Consider the following 21,120-nt stretch of genomic DNA (forward strand, 5'->3'; position numbering starts at 1 on the left):
AAAGACCCGTAGCTTCACTTTTTGTTACATTTAATTGACTTACATGTTTATATTTTGTTGTGAAATTTTTTCTTCATTAATGGAGCAATATAAACAGCTTAGCTAAAATTTTTGGTAGTTTTATCCATTATCACTTCATAAAGATCTTTCTCCTGGACTGCAGAGTTAAGGGGAAATCATTGAAAACTGAATTAAGATTCATTAAATTTCTCTTGATTGGAGAAGGTACTAACTCAGAAATTTAAGTTGAATTTTTAGTAAGTAAAGGAAATTGGGCAAAATGTAATATGACACATTATGTTTCAGAAAAATATTGTATGTGAAGGGAGGGAGGAAAGGTAGAAAGGAGGGAGAAAGAAAAAGAGGGAGAGAGGGAGGGAGGGAGGGAGGGATAGGTAGAAAATAATAAGGTATGTGTCTCAAGACTTTGCCATATATCCACAGAGACGATTGAGTAAAATCACCCCCTCACCCTCAGTTGGGAATTACTGAATAGGACAAATGTATTTTTTATTTAGATCATCAAAACACAATTTAGAAAAGTGAAATATAGTAAGTTTGTTTTAATCATAAATAGAACTTTGCTTTTCTAAAAGAAATTTCAGAGAATGAAAAGATAAGTCATTAAGAGGCAGAGCATATTTGTAATCACATTATCTTACTTAAAAAATTGTTTTCAAAATTTATAAAGGTTTTTCAACATTTAATAACGATAGAACAAGCCACCCAATAAAAAATTGGGAAAATATTTTGACATATACTTTGTTCGAGATAATTATTAGTGGAAATTAAGTCCATGGAAAGATACTTACTATCATTATTCACTAGGAAAATACTAATTAAAACTACAATGATCTGTAAATACTAACAAATTGGAAGCCAAAATAAAAGACAGCATACCAAGTGTTGACAAATAGATACAACTGGAACCATCATACACTGGTGATAGGATTGTAAATTGCTATAACCTCTAAGAAAACATTTGCAAGTTTATTAAAATGTTCAATACATTTAGCCCTTAACAAGGTGGGTGTTAGGTGCCCTGACAACCTCCCCACCAAATCAAAAATCCATATATAGCTTTTGAATCCCCAAAGAAGTAGCTGCAGCATCCATTGGTATGTGTCGGGGATTGGTTTCAGGACCAACCTTTGACATCCTTGCTTGATTGAATTCATGAATGCAGAACCCACTTCGGTGTCTAAGTGCTCTTGCAAAGTTCAGACCCATGTGTTCAAAGATTAACTGTACTCAGCAGAATAATCCAGCCTTTCCGTCCCTTGTTATTGACCCAAGAGAAGTGCAAATATATTTATCTACAAAGACTAATGAATACTGTTCATAACAATTTTATTTATAGTAACAAAAACTCCAAAACAAAATCACAACAATGGTTAAATACAGGAATGAATCTCAAAATAAGTGTGCTGGTGAAAACAGCCAGAGGAAAAAGGAAATATGATTTAATTCATTTATATTATGTTATAAAAAATGAACTAACCTATAGTGACAGAAAACATCTCAGTGGTTCCTTGTAGAGGACTAGAAGGAAAGATTAAAATGGAGTAAAACAGACTTCTGTAGGTGATAGATATATTTATCATCTTGATTATATTGATGATTTTGCAGTTGCGTGCATAGGTCATAAACCTAATTTGTACACTTCATGTGTAGTTTATTATATGACAATTATATGTCATGAGATAAAGCTTTTTTTTTTTTTAAGTAAAATAAAGCTGTGTGGTAAAATAGCATTTGAGGAATCTCAGTGAAGAGTCTATATGAATTCTTTATATTATATTTGCAACTTTTTTATAAGGCTGGAATTATTTCAAAATAAAGTAAAAAGAAATGACTTATCTACCATCAATTCTTGTCAGCTGTTTCTTTTGGCTTGTCTTCTCTAGTGTATTTATACAGTCAATAAAGTCTTTTGCATTTGACTCTTCTTTCTCTGTTCTACCATTTTGGGGAATGACTTTATTCTTCTCAAAGCTGACACTTTTACTAGATTCTTTGATTTCCCCCTCCTTTATCAGTCTAGTTCATCAGCCTATTTCCACATGTGCTATGTCTTGGATTTTGTCTTTACACATGATAGTCATTTGAGAAACTTTTTACTCCCTTTGACATCGTACCATTTCAGTACAATAAATATCTTTGTGATTTTCCCTTAAGCTGTTTTTTCTCCTTTGTATCCATTTCTGTTCTTTCTGTTCTCTCTTTTTTTTTCTTCCCTAACCCATCGCTATGTGTCCCTCCCCTCTCCCTCAGCTTTTTGAGTATTTTCCATTATCAAATTGTTGGGTAAATGTCTAGTTTTTTTTTTTTTATCATTCTGATTTCTTGCCTCGAATATTTCTCCACAAACTTCCTTCATTTTTGTATTCAAATTATTTTATTAGTTTGCAGTCCTCATAGCTCTTGAGGGCAGTCTGTGTCTTATTCATCTTTGTTTTCCTGGTACTTATCATAGGACATATCATATGTAGCTTTCTCATAAATTATTAAATAAGTCAGTTGAGGAGGTCTGACTTTCTATACAAATAATTGAATTCTGATATAGGATAATGCAGTATCTCAGAATAAAAGAGTTTTCTGAGATTTTAAGCAACATGTGCTAAAATAGTTGATCAAATGAAAGGCAGGTAGGAAGGAAAATTTTATAAATCAGCTTTATTTACGCTGAAATAAACTTAAATCTCAGTCGAAGATTATGGATAGTGTGATTTGCAGAGCAGGCTTCGAAAGTTTAATGAACACTTACTTCCAGTTAGGAATCAGCGCTTTTAGTGCATGGCAGGATTAGAATTATCCAGAAAGGATTAGAGCCAAATCATACAGTATGGGTTCTCTCAGAAATTTTAAATGCTGAGCATAACTTAGTCTCACAGAGGAGGAGGTGTGGGAGGGCAGGAGCAGGCTGGGTGGGAATCCAGTAGATTATGGTGGAGGATTTTTGGGACTTTGTTGATGATATAGTGTAGTAACAAAAATTTGTAGCTGTATGGACCTGTATCCCTAAAACATAGTGTTGTAAATCATTACCTTAAAATAATAATAATAAGGTAATACAGATTTTTAAATTAGTGTTAATAAAATAAGATTATAGAATTAAAATGTGTGTTAGAGTTTGATAAGTTTGTGTTAATACCATAAGGGGTTATTATCACTAAGACACAGGAGGGATCAACAGAGTCCTCCTCTTTTTTTTTTTTAAAGATTTATCTATACAAGAACTGGGGTACAGGTCAGAGTTACAGGAGGGTGAGAGAATTCACCAGAGACAGAGCGGGGAGCAGAACAGGCAGACTGACGAAATACACTGCTGAGGGGAGCAGCGGGCGAGGCAGGAGAGGTCTGCCATGCCATGTGGGTATCTCTCTGGCCGGCTGAGGATTGAACCCGCACTGCAGAGTCTGCGGACAGCTTCACAGTGTGGCACTCAACCTGTTGCACCACTAGGGAGGCCCAACAGAGTCCTCCTAATGGGAAATTCCCACATATGCTTTGAGTTTGGAGATGTAGCACAGTTAGAGGTGAAAGGGCAGTGATTCACCAAGAGGTGAAGGGATCACACAATTTGACAGTAGGTAGTTGTCAGTGGAAGAGATATAGATGTAGTAAGCAGATATTGTAGATCCTAATAGTTCTTTGCTATGTTCCTAGTGACATTGTTATTTTGATATTATTTTTACTACATATAATTTTCTTTTACAAGTTATGTTGGCATTAGAAAGCAATGATTTATTAATGATTTAGTGTATCTATTAATATTCATTTGTAAAATCCCCACATTTAGAATTCTGGGGTTCCATTCTTAATAATACCAATCCATTCTAGAAAAGAAGCATGATGAACTTCCTAAGGAAGCCAGTGTTTTGTAGTAAATATTTTGAAGGGTCAACCAACAAATAATATTCAGATACCTGAAATTATTAAAATTTAAGTAAAAACGTTACAGAATATTGAAATTTCATATATCTCCCAACATGTAATTATGATAGCACATTCTCCCAATTCACTCCTTCTAAGTGAAATTGAGAGTGACATTAAAAAAAACGTGGTTTTTGGTCTAGCTTTCAGTCACCATTAAGATGTCTAATACCTTTGATATGTAGGTCAAGAGTTTATAACAGACTGTGCTTAATTTTAGCATATGTTCAAGCAAAAATTTCTCCTTAATGAATGAATCCTTTCAGAGGTATCTTATTTACAAATGCCCCATTTTGTTTTTATTTTAAATACTACCTTCTGCTTCAAAAGGATTTTTTGGTTTGGGAGGCTGGAGAAATCATATCAGCAAGCAGATGAGATTAATCTGCTTCTGAAAGCTCAAGAATTATTTCTTCTGGAAATAATTAAGTACTAATTATACCAATATGTGTGTTTATTGCTCTGATTTACCAGTAAAAGTTTATTTTTTGTAGTTGTGTCTGTCATTTTCTCCCCCAAATTTCACTCTTAATGTCAAGAAGACACTGCCTTTGAAATAGTTGCTATTTACTAGTTATAACTTAAAACAGTTTCTATATGATATAAGGCATCAAAAATAGATTCCCTAATGTATAATATTTGATAGAATGGAAATTATAAAAATAATTCTTATATTGTGTCTGGTTTAATAATATGGGGATGATTACAAAATGGTAGCTACATTTATGTGCCATACACAAGGCCAGTGTGTTTTGCATTTATTAATTCAGTTAATTCTCACACAACTCTTTTTATCTTCTCATTTTACAAACAAGGAGCTGAGGCATAAAATGGTTAAATAACTTGCCTAAAGTTATGCACTTGACAAAGTGGAATTCTAAGCAAGGCAGTCTGATACCAGAGTTCATGTCTATCATCACTTTCATTATAATGAGTTAATTTTTTGTATCCTATTTTTCAGAATCTAAAAAAACAAAATACTCTCACTGCTTCCTATCCTTGACTGTGTGTTGGTATCATCTACTCACTCCAGGAGATTTTGGTTTAATTAGTATGAGGTATGGTCTGGATTTTAGGATATATAGAATCTCAGCTAATGAGTAGCCAGGGTTGTAAACCACTGTCCTAAATGCCTACTGACTGTGGAAATGGAAATATTAATAGCAAAACCACTCTATATATGCTTATGAACTTACAGTAGAAATAAGACTGGTAAGTACAGGCTTAACGCAGTAAGAAAACTTGGGCCACAATAATATTCACTTGATTGACTTAATGTGTAGCTATCATGTTTCATATATCAAAAAATTTTTTTGTTTTAATTACAGACATAGCCCCTACTTTTCTTGAACAAGAGTCTACAGGGAGAAATACAAGTACACAGCCAGTTGAGCAACTGACAGTGAATTCTAAGGGAAGCATGAATCACAAATGCAGTAAATTAGTTGATGAAGCCAAATATGAGGACACAGAACTGCCAGAGCAGAGTTCAAGGAATTTCCAGGTCATCAACCCTTATCCAGGTGATGGGACAGCTCACTGCACTACTGAAATCTCCAAGTGAGTGCTGACAGCCTCAGACTTCCTACATAAGATTTAGGAGAATTCCTTCTCCCTCCCTTCATCTCCTCCTCTGTCCTCAGTACTTCTTTTTGATGTTGGCCAAATTTGAACTGTCATTAATTTATTAGGGTTTGAGGAATCTACCTACGTTCTTTGCTGTTTCCATTGCATTGATATTATTAATGTGTCTAAATTTTAAAATGAAAAAGCACAATCTGTGTTTGAAGACCATGGGATTTTACTCCTATTTGTTGACTGTTTCTGTGACCTTTCATTATGGATTTGGAAATAACAGTTGATATAATGATATTTTTTTCTCATAAGAACTTATATTTTATTGAAAGTACTCTTCTATACTTTTTAAAACAGTATTCTTATTTTTTTTTCCAATTATGTTTATTGAGGTAAAGAAGGTTTACATCATTGTATTTGTTTTAGGGGTTATAGGTTCAAACTGTTACAAATGTATATTTGCACACTATGTCCACCACCAGTGTTCCAATAATCTTCCGCCATGCTCCACTGGGCCCCCTCCCTCCCCAGCTCCCACCCGTCACTCTCCTCTCTGGTTGCCTCAGTTTTGCAGTCAGATGTCAAAGGTTTGGTTTGGTTTTGTCTCACCCTTTGTTTTCTTTTGTTTCTCTATAGTACACATATAAGTGAAACCATTTTGTTAAATGGGATATTATTCATCAGCACCCAAGACTGGGAACTCCAGGACAAATTAAGTCCATAGATGTGTTTTGGTTTTGGTGCCATTATTTTTTTCTTTAAATGAATTAGAATACATTTAGAAGGGCCTTGTACTCTCCTATTTACCTTCCTTATTATTTTACATTCTGCAGCTTTTATCTGTTTAGTTCACTTACCTATCCCATAAAGGGGTTTGAATTTGTGTTACCCTGACTTTAACTTATGGGATTAAGGCACTTTGATAATTTGTTACATAGAATGAAAATACTGCTAATTTAAAAAAATCCAAATGACTGATACAATTATATTTTCAGTCCAAAGTCCAATAAATGCAATTTTAAGAGTTTTGTATAAACACAACTATTTCTATTTACTTCAAAATTAATCAGTAGATATGTAATGAATATTAATATATAGTAAAATAGATATATTAATATGTTCCTACTTCTTAGTAATCAGTTATATTTTTACCAAAGAACAAAGTGGAGTACATTTTTGGAGGAGAGGTGTATGAATGAATAAGGAGGTGATAAGCATTTTATACCCACATATACAAAACATGAACAGAGTCTTTGTTTTCCCTTCAGTGTTACAGGAATAGATTATCATGTTTAATACATTTTGAACTTAATAATGAAAATATGTTCTATCAACCAGATTGAGAAAGAATTGTGATTATTGTTTCCATTTTCAGAAAAGTGAGAAATATATCTGCAGGTTTGACTAAAAGTACAAATTGAATTAATATTCATAGTCCCTTAAAACTTGATTCATGAGGGCCTCCCTGGTGGCACAGGGGGTTAAGATGCAACATATATACGCAACCACTGCAGCATGAGTTCAATCCCCAGTCAGGGAGATACCCACATGGCACAGCAGATCTCTCCTGACTCGCCCACTGCTCCCCTCAGCAGTGTATTTCAGTCTGTCTGCCTGTTCTGTTCCTCACTCTGTCTCTGGTGAATCCTCTCAACCCTCCACCTCCACCTCCCACCTCTGGCATGTAACCCAGTTCTTGTATGTATAAATAAATAAATCTTAAGGAAAAAAAACAACTTGATCCATGAATCGCTATAGACTTTGAATGCTTTCCACACATGTAACTCTTAGTTGATAGATTAGCACCTTGTGAAATTAATATGTTTACTCTTTTTCATCCATAGTATTTTCTTAACAGTGCATAATAGGATAAATTAAAAATTATAAACTTACACATTATTAAAATTAAAAATTTTCCCCTATTTGAGGTGTAAAAGTTATAAGTCCTGTGTAGTAGAAATCATATATATACTGATTAATAGTTTTCTTTATTACAGAATTATTGAACATAGAAATAATGATTTGCATTATGAATATATGACTCCTTTTCAAGTTACTCCAGACATAAATAAAGAGAAGACAATAACATTTCTTGTGAAAGAATTGGAAATTCTCAAAGCAAGCAACAAAAAGGTACAATATAGAAAGTGTAATAATTCTACAGTATGCTTTTAAATGTTGACCCTCTAAATTGCTTTGTCACCCATCATAATTCAGTTTGATTGTATGCTGTAATTCTTTAACAGTAATTTCCTGTTTTGTCTTACCATGCTATCAGGGTTTGATTGAGTTAAGGGACTGACTATGCAAAACACTTTTTTAGATGTCCTGCCTTTCTAACCTGTGATGTCACTTCCTTTTTCATAAATATGAGGTAGCTTGCATAGGTACCAGAATACTTACTCAGGTTTTACTGTAGTAAAACTTTATTTCATTTTTATGGGCAATGAGAAAAATAATGCACTGGTTTCATGTTACTTTCTTAACTTTTTTTTAATTAAAAAATAAGGTCCTAAATGCAAATGGCCAACAGGCATATGAAAAAATGTTCAACATCACTTGCCATCAGGGAAATGCAAATCAAAACTACCATGAGATACCATCTTACACCAGTGAGAATGGCACATATTAAAAAAACTAGCAACAACAAATGCTGGCGAGGGTGTGGAGAAAAAGGAACTCTTCTGCACTGTTGGTGTGAGTGCAAACTGGTCCAACCACTGTGGAAAGCTGTGTGGAGATTTCTGGACCTACTAAACATAGAGCTTCCATATGATCCAGCAATTCCACTCCTAGGTATTTACCCAAAGGACACAGAAACATCAATTCCAAAGAACACCTGCACCCCTATGTTTATAGCAGCACTGTTTACAATAGCTAAGCTTTGGAAACAACCCAAATGCCCAAAAATAGATGACTGGATCAAGAAGATGTGGTACATATATACCATGGAATATTACTCAGCATTCAAAAAAGATAAACACCTGCAATTTGCAGCAACATGGATGGCGCTGGAAGGGATCATGCTCAGCGAAATAAGCCAAAAAGAAAAAGAAAAATACCGGATGGTCTCACTCATAGCAGGAATCTAGAAAACTTCAATAAGGGACCAGGAAAATGAATAACTATAAGAAAGTGAAAATCAAAATCAACAAAAAACTATGAACCAAAGACACTTTTAGGGGGGCGGGGGTGGGAGGGGAGGGATTGGGGTCAGAATGGGGGGGCTGCAATTGTATGGGGAATGTAACAATAAAATTTATTATTAAAAAAATAATAATAAAAAAAATAAAAATAAATAAAAAATAAGGTCCTATATTCCACCTCAATAATATATGTAATTCAACTTTAAAGTAGCAAGGGTTGGTAATGTTGTCATTTACCTGTGTTATTTTATATTGCTGCTTTTTGTCCTATTCAGTTTGTTATATCATGTTTTATTTTTTCTGACTCTTCTTAGTTACATTTCTTTGAGCATTAAATAATGTGATTAAATAACATTCATTTTCCATTCCTTTCTTTTTTTGGTTAACTCTACGTACTTCTCTGATTTTAATATTCTAGTTGTTTGACCTAATCAAAATGAAGTGTGATGTTAGGAATGTTGATCATATCAGATGGAAATAAAAAATAAAACATTTGGAGGATTTTGTATGAGAGCATGGGATATTTTCTGTACTTTCATTTGAGTTATTTATTATATGCCAGTTAAGAATCAGGTGCCAGTGCCAATTTAAGTAGAATATGATGGATAGCATTCTCAAAGGGGATATATATATATATATATATATCAGATATTCTTAATTTTGTTTCAATATATTAGAATTACTAGGAAAAGCTATAAAGCTGTATTGTCCATTTATTTTATTAGGATAATCCCTTCCAAGTCTTTTACTTTAAGACAAAAGAATGGATCAGACTGATTTTTACAGTAGTTATTTTTAGTAATAATGTTATCCCCACTCTAATTTCATCTGTCTATACACACACATAAAGTGTGTATATTAATTTGCTTTTATGATTTTTATATTATTATAGGTAATTGTTGCTTTGTAAAATATCTTAAGATCTTAATTTTTTTCTCCCTGGAATTATGTATTTAGGCAACTAAATATAATATTACATAGGGATTTAGAAGAAAATTTACTTTGGGATTAATTATATTTGTGTAAGAAATTTGTCAGATAACAATCTATGTTTGTTCCCTATCTATTTAGCTTCAAGAAAAACTGACTAAAGTAGATAAAGAAAAGAGAAAACTAACGCTTCAGCTGGAGCTCCAAGAGAAAGCAACTGAAGCTCAAATTGCTGAAAAGACAGCAGGTATAGTAGATGAGCATTAACATATGGCATTAAGACTCTCATACAAGGTTATTTTATTATGATGTGGCTTGATGAATGCTAGCATACTAGCTTATTTGCTAAAGGAGGGGAAGGCTCTGGTTTGTGGGGTTTTTTTTTTTGGCTTCTTAGAAAATAGGTGGCTTTAACATCCTGGTACTGGTATTAGTGAGAGCTTTACCTGTATTCATACTGATTTGGGCATTAAATGCATTGTTAACACCATGTCAATCCAATCACAAAAAGGTTGTTTGTTTTGTTGGAAGGGCCTGAACAAACAAGGGGAAATAATGATTACCAGTGCCTCTACCTTTCAACCAGCAGTTCAAATACCACTTATTGTTTTAGCTTATTGAGAGGAAATATCTCTCCTTTGTATGAAAATAGTCATATATTCATTGCCAGTGGAAACCTACATTTGATTCAAATATCTGTTTTGTGCAATTAATAAATTTTCATCTGATGATGTGAATGATGGTGGAGGTAATGTATTCTCTGAGAAGATTAAAGGAAAAGGTTGCCAAAGTTTAAGATTATAATTGACTGGCTTAAATATATTTTGGAGTCTGTCTTTACTCAGTCTCTGCAAGGAGATATTTTTAATATGTCAATGAATTGCTGCAGGTATGATCAAATTGAGTCACAGCAATCTATGAGGGCTCCAGAGTGACTCTCTTCTTCACACTGTTTATTATATTGAAGGAAGCACAAAGTTCATAGAGTAATTGAAATTAACATTTAGAGTCATTTTAGAACTAATTTAAAATTTTTTTCTGTCAGTAGGAATGATTTTAAGAAATAATTGTATTTTGTGATTAGTTTGAAGTTATAATCTACTTATAAGCCAGTTAACCTCATTGCATTAATAAAATAATTCTAATATTTCAGGTCAGAGACATCATTAACATGTACAAAGTAGAAGTAAACATCACTGTGAAAATATAGCCAAAATATTTCTTTTTTAGTGGGAATACTTAACAGTGATATATTTTAAGCTAGCTAAGAGTCTGTTAGGAATGAATAATTCAAATATAAATTTAGAACAGTTTTGAAGTTTCTTGGCGTTATAGTCAGAAATATATACTAATTGTTAAATTGGTATTATAAGGAGTGCATTTGTCTTAAGGTGTTTGTATCATACTTTAACCTAGCATGTGTGTTACAGAAGTGAATTAATAAGATTTAGGCCATTTTGACCTACTGAAAATCATGAATTGATAGGTCTGCATAACTCATTTATCTTTTAAAAGGGGAGAACTTACTAAACAAAAAAGTTTACTCCTTAAATTTTGTATAATACAACTGATCATAGACTTCAAACATTTATTTATTGGTATATATTCAAGGGTTGTTCCCTTTGACTAATCAGTATAAATCATGCCTGCATGAAATGGAAATAATTTCATTCTTTTATAAATTTTTAATCAAAATTTCTCATTAATGGTGAGACACTATTTTACTAAATATTAAATAATTGAAAGATGGATGTTTAGTATGCTTTTGTAGTCCTAAATTGATGAAAATAACAGTGTTGTTTCTCTGAAATAAACAATACAGTTAAAAGAGATAATGTACAATCACTTAGTTATAAAAATGACACAAAATGAAAACACCCTAAAATTTTTAAGGTGTCAATTTTTAAAGTGTGTTTTTACTTTTAATCTTTCAGTTCTATCTTATTACAGAAAGTAATAAGCTAATTTACTTTAACTTTAGAGGCAATTATCATAATATATTACTTTTTTATTAGCAACCTTAATTTCTTAAGAAATCTATTGATTTTGAACTATAAGAAATTTGTTAGCTGACCATTGGTAGACTCTGAACTTTTTCCTATTTTCTCATAATCTGTGCAGTCTTAAACAGCTTGTCTTCTACTTGGTCAGTAGTAAATACAATCAAAAAGAAAAACATAATAACAAAAACAATGTCAGTACCTTTATGGAAACAAGAACATTATTGGACTACAGTTTTATGTGGTAAATGTTTTATTTGATGTCATGAAAGAACAAATAATCCACATGCACATGGATGTAGTTTCTATCACTGCTTATTTTTACATGCAAAATAAAAAGTGTATTTGGTAAAATATATTATAAATATGCACACATTTAATATTATAAGTTATGTAAGCAAAATATTAATGTTTAAGAAATCAAAATATAATCAATAAATAAAAATAAATCTTATGTGATATGTAGTCAAAACAACATTAAACTAAAGGGGTCCAATTCTCTAAGTGAGCAGATGGAAGCATCAGGAAGACCAAAAGCACTGGAATCAGATTGACACAGGTTGAAATCATGGCTTTGACACTCCTTACTGACTGTGGGTCTTTGGACAGGTTATGGGCTTCTCCAGGCTGTCTCTCATGTAAGTTGTCAATATTAAGTAATGTACCAGGTTATTTTAAAGATTAAAATAACCTAACTGGCTCATAGCTAACTGGCTCTCAATAAGTTGTAGCTAGTATTTGATTATTTTTATGAAAATTCTTAAACCTTTGGTAGGGTCAGAAGTCATGAAAAAACTTGTTCTGTTTAGCACTTAGTTAAAATTAGTGATTCACTGTTAATAGATTTTACAAGGGAAATAAACAGAAATAAAAAAATTGGAAACAACATTATATAATGAAGAAAATTAGTGTTAATATTATCTTTATACATATAAATAAATATATAATTTATGAATACCACTAATATATTTTACTTAAACATGAGTCTCAAATAAAAGAAATAGCATAGTTTGGACTTTATTTTAATGTATACCTATGATAAACCTTCATGTAGACTGTTATCAAACTTCAGGCCATTTCTTTTGCTTCCTATTTATCTTCACATGACATATCTACTGTCATTCTAATGTGATCTCAGAGTTGAAGTTGTTATGTCCTCTGGTATGATGACATCTCAAATGGTTGAACCTCTTTATCATTATCACCACCACCATTGATAATTTTTTATTAGATACTTTATAGGAACTATGTTAACTAGCTTCTTAACCTATAGAAGGCACTCAATAATGGTCATTATGATGATAAGATGATGATATCATCATCATCTTTTCTACAGACTTCCTGATATTCTAGGGGGCATATTTAAATGTACCTAATATAAATAACTATCCCATGACTATTTATATATGCTTTTTTTTCTCACAAAGTATTGATTTAAAAAAAATATTTTTTATAGTTTATTTTATTTTATTTATTTATTTTTTAATTAATTTATTTATTTATACAAGTACTGGGTACAGTTAGAAGTGCGGGAGAGTGAGAGAATTCACCAGAGTCAGAGGGGAGAGCAGAGCAGGAAGACTGACAAAGTACACTGCTGAGGGGAGCAGCGGGTGGCAGAAGAGGTCTGCGCACCATGTGGGACCCTCACCTGGCGGCCAGGGATCGAACTGGTGCTGCAGAGGCTGCGGGCAGCTTCACAACCCAGTGCTCAACCACTGCACCACCAGGGAGGCCCAGTATTTTATTTTTTAATCTATATTGTTTCATTTAGTGTACATAGTATATTTATTTCATTTCATCCTATACTTTTTAGTTTACCTTGATTTTGACAAAGATTTGAAAATATAAAAATTATTTTTAAACTCTACTGAAAAGAAAATAAGAAAAAAATTTATGTTAATATTTGAAAAAAAATCATAGTATCTGTTTAGGACTTTTTTCTGTGTTTTAACTCATAAATGTGGATAATATTATGTTAAAATGGTTGGGACATATTACCTTCAAATGCTGTGGAATATTTTAAAGAATCACAGCAGAAACATTGATTCTTTGTCCTTTAGATAATATAGCTTATCAAAGTAAAACCATAAACACTTAAAATTTGTTTTACTTAATTGAACTTGACTGGGAGAAATAATAATATATGATTGATCAGATTCTGTTTATTTAATTTTAGGTCAGTGATGTTATAACTTAAAAAATACCAACTTGTTCAATAATACCTTTTTCCTTTAAGAGTCTCAGTGGGCATTGTCTAGTGTTCAATATCTTCTTATTTTTGCCACTTTATTGCATTTACGGTATGCAGATGATTACATTTTATGTAGAAGAATCATTAAATAGTTTTTAATGTTAGTTTTATAATATTTAAAGCATTTATATTTCTTTGAAAGCATTTTTTCTCTTAAATGCTCACTGTAGATTCTCTGCTTTATATGTTAGTTATTTTTCTTTCTTGCATGTCATCCATTAAAGATTAGCTGTGGAAGGTTGGAGCATGGAGAGATTATGAATGACAGAACAACTCCCGTAGAATAATAATCAGTTTTTGGTATTTAATGCTGTTTGACTTTTGCAGACACATTTCTTATTAACCTTTGGTACAAAGAGAAATCCAGGTTCCTGATATCTCATGGAGAAGATGAATTTGAGATCCTCTTCCAATTAAACTGAAATAAGGCCAATATTGGGCTTTAGCCAAAAGAACTCCTTAGTTCCCAAGTCTTGTGTTTATCTATCTGTCGGTCTGTCTGTCTTTCTACTTACCTATCTATTTATCTATCTATCTTAGTTTATTTTGCATATAATTAGTGGTTACATACTTTACTTAGCTTACTGGACTGATTCTGTAAGCTTTTAATTTACTTTTTCTCTTTAAACATAGGTACTTTCCTATGCACCCAAATATAGACTGATATTTTGTAAATAAAATTTTGTCAGGCTCTCCTTATCATAGAGAATCTTGTTTGTTTTTTGCTAGGGAGGAGTTTGTGATTGTTCAAGCCATCAGAACATACACCCTCTGACATTTATAATTATACAAGTATGTAAATGTAAATTTATAGTAAACAAGTATACATATATAAAATCTATCATATAGAAAAGGTGTTAAGACACTGATTAACATGGGAAGATAAAAATTGTGTAATAAGGATTGTTTACATTTTTGTCTTCTAATAAATTGTTATCATATATCATATTTTAGATCACGTTGACCATTTACTGATTAAGAATGAAAGTGAGTTAGTTCTATATATCAGATTAATAGAAAATAATGTGTTTGCTTTCAAGAAATACAAATTGGAAACGCACTTACTTGTGTACATAATGGGCGTTCTTTCAAGATGATAGCTTTAATTTAACACATAAATGCCTTAACAATATTGTTACAATGCAGTGTTACATGTATCTATATATCTGTTTTAATTTGAAAGACAAAAAGATTTTAAGAACATGACTAGCTATTTCAGGTAAAAGCAGAAAGGCACGTCTCTGTGAAATACAGTAGTTAGAAATATTGATAGGCAGAATGTAGAGCATATTATCTCTGGCTGTAGAATCTGATGGGTGTGAATTAGGATTAATAATGATAAATGACAGGTCAAATAAAGTTTGAAGGTAGAGTATGGCCAATTTTGTAAACTCTCTTCCTAGAAAAGTTCATATATTTTCGGAAAAAGCAAAGTAAACATTGAGTAAGCAGAGAAATATTCATGTTTAACAGTAAACAACAATTGAAAATGTTTTATTAGTTATGGTGTACTATGGAATTTATCATGATATCAAATATTTCAGAACATACATAATAAGGGTATCTACAACATAAAAATTACAGAAAACTTTAGAAGTGATTCTTACGATTTTTTTACATGTTTAATTCTAAAGAGAAAATGATCCTAGAAAATTTTAAAGTAGCGGTTACATTTTTATAGGATTTTAATGTTGGTATTTATTAACATTTATAGTAGATATTCTCTACAGCCAATAAGTTAAATAGCTCTTAAATTACATTGAAAAAGCACATAAATAATTGATAACTGATTTTAATACTTCAGGGATAAGCTTATCCCTTTCAGAATAAAAATTAGTTCTAATATCAGATAATATTAAATGTTTGAACTAAATATAGAGCATATTTTTTCAGAACTGCCCTTCTTACTTATCTGTACTAAATTCATAGAGACGGCAATTGAGGGTTTTGCCAAAAAATTTCTTATTTTATAGTTTTACTATTTAAATTTAATATTTTTATATAAAATTTTCTAATTAACCTTTAGCAGATACTACACTTGGCAAGTATAAATTTATAGCAGCTTTTCAGAGAAAAAATTTTAAATATATACCAAGAGAATAAAAAGCTGACTTTTACTGTAGTAATCATACTTCTAGGAATTTTCATAAGTAATAAGCTATGTATAGAACATAAAGTTTTGTGTACAAAGCTGTTCATGACAGTATTGTATAAATAGCGAGTTGGGCACAGTGTAAAATCTATGACTAGGAGTATTTTAGTTCAGTCAAATAATGGTATGTCAACTTATAAAAGTCCAGGCACTATTTTACATTTTTGAGAAATACTAAAAAATATAGAACACATTCTATTAATTTTAAATATAGTCAGAAAGTTATGAAGCTGTGGAAAATATTTCTATCTCTATACTTTTACAATGAGCCTATATTTTCAATCAGAAAACTTTATTTACACAATAATAATATATAATGTTGAAAATTCAAACCCAGCTTTGGAAAAACATAATAGTGTAATCTGTAACAGAGGTATACTTGGGTAACAAGTTGAATACAACATTGTAATGGCAAGAATAAAAGCACCAATCTAGTAGATTTGTTCATTTTCTGCTTGTATGTTATATTTACCATCTACATTTAAATTTCCAATAACCAGTTTATGCAAAGAGATGAAATCATAATTTGTAAGGAAACTAAAAAACATAGTGTAATGTTTGTGGTTCTGGAATATAATTGTGGTGGTTTCATAAAAAACTATCTTATTTGCAAGTGATCCATTTAACATCATGTAAAGCAGTAATAGCAGATATTCAGACAATCTAAAATTCTTTCATATGTTTTGATTTTACAAAACTATTATCTACTGATAATCCTTCCTTAGAACTTTGGACATGAATTGTAATCAGTGATTATTTTATATGTTTCAGATTCAAATCCTGATGATTTCTTCTTCCCTTTCTTTGGTTCATCCTTTCTATTTACTTAACTACATTGAGGATGTTAACAAATGGATTCTTTTTCATGGGAAATGTCTATCCTCCAAATTATGTTATTTAGAGTCTCATGACCCAGTGTTTAAACTAGAATGTTTTGCAATATACTGTCTCACATCTTCTGTATTTTAAAAGTAGTTTGAAAAGTGTAGAATATGGGTTTGTCAATAGACTGGGTTCTATTAACAAAATATGTACTCTGTCTTGACTCAATAAACTTGTACTTAGATGGTTCAGCTTCTTCATATTTACTCTTGCCCATATTAGAAAACAATTAGCTTACTAAACACATTTGAGTATTTGGTGGGGGTGGGAGTGGGGGTAGGGATGATCCTCTCTGAATCTTTCTCATTTGACTAAGAATTATAGGATATTTGATAACCATGTTTAAAAATGGAGATATCCAAATATTATTGTAAACACCCAATGATTTGTTTTACCTACAATATAAGTATTTTACTTGGTTGGCTTACATAGTAGCTAATAATATTTGTTAATGTAATTTAACTGCTGTGAACCTTTACTGAACAAATATTGAAATTTATTCAAGTCAAAGAAAGAGAATCTCTAATGACTTTTGTTAAAGCTTCTATTTAATAGTTAAGGAGAAAAGTTTGTATGACATACGAGATGCAATTAACAGTAGATTTTACATTTAATAAAAAGAAAGAAGCATGCGTATTTGCTTTATTCATTCCATCATAATTTGCATTAGAGCTGTGGGTGTTTAATGAGCAAATTCCAACTAAAATGCTATATTGATTTTCTAGTGAACTTTGTAATAGTTATCTACCTTGGAAAAGCTCAGTGTTTACAATTAAGTTTTCTTTACTAAAAATGTTTGAGAGTTGCATATTGATCCTTTAAAAGGACTGAGTTCTGGTAAGAACTAGGTTTTTCATATCAACAAATTTCACATGTAACCTAATATGTGTTAAATTTTTTCATTCACTAGTACCTTAATTTTGGAATACTTTCCTTAGCATTCATAATCAAATTTTATGTGTGTGTCTCTCAATAGCATTTTAGAATTTAACCTTAGAATACTCAGAAGCCAATCTCCTATAAATATACACATTATTTATATAATCTTTAGAATTGATGAAGCATTATAGTAGGAAAAATTTTTTTCTCTTGATCACCCAGAAGAAGCCCTCGTGTAAAACATTTTCCCTTAAGTGTAGAGATAACTAGGCTTATTATTAAAACTCTTGATATTGCTAACCTTATCTCTTTGATCAAGTGTTTCTATATATAAAGTGGAACACAGTTTACATTAAATGTCACTTTATAAAAATCTTGTCACACTTTACAGAAATGATAAGAAACCTACTGGTATTATAAATTTAGTAATTAATGCTTTAACCTTTTGATATGCCAGAATATTTTAGAACAATATGATACAGATGTTAACCTGTAATTAAATCATTATTTAGCATTATTTTGTCCATTCTACCTTACCCACAAATTTGAAGTGTTTTGTAATGCAAAAATTTAAAAATTGATATTATATTACTGTACTGTTCATTATACAGTATAGAATGGATTCTGACTAAATTTTCCTTTAACAAAAAAGGTTAAAAAGAGGGGGCAGTGGACAACTATGGTGGAGGATTGTGGATGACTTGGTGTTAGGTGTGGTGTGATAACATATATCTGAAGAAGTGTGAACCTTTATCTCTAAACCATATACAGTGTTGTTAACCAATGTTACTTTGATAAAAAATAAACAATTAAAAATGAGGACTTTTGAATATTATTTTCAAATAATGTATGTAATCCAAATCACATTTTTAATATGTGTAGAAAAGAAATCAAATTGTAAATCTGTGGGTCGATGGTGGTAGTGGTAGTGGTAGCATGAAACTAGTGTGTGTTTAGAATCTGTTGTCATTTATTATTTAATTTTCCCTAACAGTCACAAATAGTAGTATTATGTCCATTTTATACAACTAAATGGTGACTTAAATAATTCAAGGAATGAAAATTGCCTAATTTGGTGTAACACCTTGGATTTGAAATAAAGTCCATATTCCTCCTAATATACCATATTCCTTTTTCTGAGTTTTTGTGAATATCCTTACTGAAGGAGATTGAATACAATCAGAAAGGAAAAATTAAAATCATTATTGTTACCACATATGGGCAGAAGTTTCTTTCAAAATAGCATGATGAATTGACACATGGTAGAAGAATAATATTGCTGTATAGCAGTGGAGGTATTACCTTTAAAAAAAAGCTATGAAAAGTGCACAAAAGTGTACTGGTTCTTCTAAAATCTGTGTTCATAACAAGAATTTCTTAACCTTATCTGAATTATTGATTAAAAGCATTAGGTTTTATATTTGTGGATATGTGGTCATTGCAGCCCAATTTGTTATATAATTCATCTTTTTTCAGACTTTTGGGTTGTTTCTAGTTTTTGCCTATTATAAATGAAGATGCTATGAATATTTGTGCTTTAATTTCTATTGGATAAATATCTATTAGTGGAATAACTGAATCTTATGGTCAGATTATGTTTAATTTTTTAAGAAGCTGATAGACTGTACTTATATGATCTTAAATTCCTGTCAGCAATGTGTGAGAGTTCAGGCATGAGTTGTGGTGCTCTTGACCATGAATTCAATAATGTTAATGTTAATAAATCAATATATATTTAATAAGGTTTTATATATTTAATTAGGTTTTATATTTGTGGATATGTGGTCATAGTAGCACATTGTTACCACCCCACACTCACCACCAAAACAATAATCCTCTACCATATTCCACTGGGCTCCCTTCCCACTCTTTGTTACCTTCCCCTTCTGGTAGTCTCAGTTCTGCAGTTAGACTTTTAGGGTTCTTTACAACTTAGTTCTGTCTATTCCTTCCTTTCTTCATATTCCACATGAGTGAAATCATCCAGTATTTGTATATGTCTCTGTCCTTCCAACTTATTTCACTTGACATAATCCCCTCTATTTCTATCCATGTTGTGCAAATATAACATCAAAAGTCTAGGATGGGGCCTCCCTGGTTGTGCAGGCAGTTGAGCGCCATACTGTGAAGCTGTCCACAGCCTCTGCAGTGCGGATTCAATCCCAGCCCTCCGGGGAGAAACCCACATGCCGCAGCAGACCTCTCCTGTCTCTCCTGCTGCTCCCCTCAGCGTTGTGTTTCAGTCAATCTGCCTGTTCTGTTCCCCACTCTGTTTCTGGTGAATCCTCTCACCCTCTCACACATCAGGCCTCTACCCCGGTTCTGTATAAATAAATAAATCTTTAAAAAAAAAAGTCTAGGATGGCATATATGTTTATTTCTCAGTAACTTATAGTTCCAGGGAGTGGGTCATTTATGTGGATTATTGTGTGAATTCTTGCTTAGCCTACTCACATAATCTCCTGATCTCGGCTTCCACGCTTGCTCTACCCCATGGACTATTCCTCACCCAGAGTCCGGAATTCATTTTTAAACATCAATGTGATGCTATCATCCCCTTGCTCAAACCCTGATATAGTTACCATCATGTTTAGCTGATACCTAAAGTCCTATCGATGACTTACAGAGGTCCAGTGTGATCTCTCCAAACTGTCACCTCTCTCACTGGGCTCCAGCCATATTGGTTTTGCTGTTCCTCTGATACTTGAAGATGTGCAGATAATTGAAGGGCTTGTGCACTATATTTCTACCTTCAAATACATAATTTCAGGTAGGCCAAACAGTAGAAGAAAATATATATATATAATTATAAATATAGCTTCTCCTTCTTTATTTGCTAAATATAATTGATTTAAAAAGATCTTTTCTGACCACCTTTCCTAAAATAGTCTGTGCTGTTCCCCATCTGCCAAGTCACTCTTTCTCTCACACAGGCTTATTTTTCTTCAAAGCCTGAAGTACTACCTATTATTTATATCTGTCTATGTGTTTGCCTGCCTAATTTTTGCCTGTTTTTCTCTACTTTTCTCCCTGTTACAGAATATATACTCCAGAATGGTATTCGTATTCCTTGCAACTGGATGGATGATGCTCATAGGAGCTTACTGAATATTTGATAAATGAATTAATTTATTTTTCTTCACTTAGGCTCAGCGTCTTGGAAATGGTTTTGGCTTTTGCTTTGTCGTTGCCATTTTATTCTCTTTTGAAAAGATACAGTGATATTATTTTCAGAGTTTGTTTCTTTTCCACCACTTATTTAAGTAATACAAAAATAGCTATCTTCATTAACTGTATTAATGTATGATAAATCTTAATTGGATCCCATGTTTTATGAGCTAAAATGGCATTTCAGACATCTTCCTA

The 21,120-nt window shown here is 31.9% G+C and overlaps 1 protein-coding gene across 1 annotated transcript in view; it reads left to right on the top strand.

Moving 5' to 3' along the window:
• The window catches only part of MIPOL1 (mirror-image polydactyly 1), a gene marked incomplete at both ends in the record, with an annotated part of 241,279 nt that overhangs the window by 14,405 nt on the left and 205,754 nt on the right, over positions 1–21,120 (top strand). The window contains 3 exons of the mRNA XM_084240261.1: positions 5,265–5,496; positions 7,509–7,644; positions 9,729–9,834. Coding sequence (XP_084096387.1) covers positions 5,265–5,496; positions 7,509–7,644; positions 9,729–9,834 — 474 coding nt within the window. The remainder of the gene's footprint in view (positions 1–5,264; positions 5,497–7,508; positions 7,645–9,728; positions 9,835–21,120) is intronic.

This window comes from Talpa europaea, assembly GCF_964194135.1.
Source record: "Talpa europaea genome assembly, chromosome: 8".
Classification (NCBI taxonomy): domain Eukaryota; kingdom Metazoa; phylum Chordata; class Mammalia; order Eulipotyphla; family Talpidae; genus Talpa; species Talpa europaea.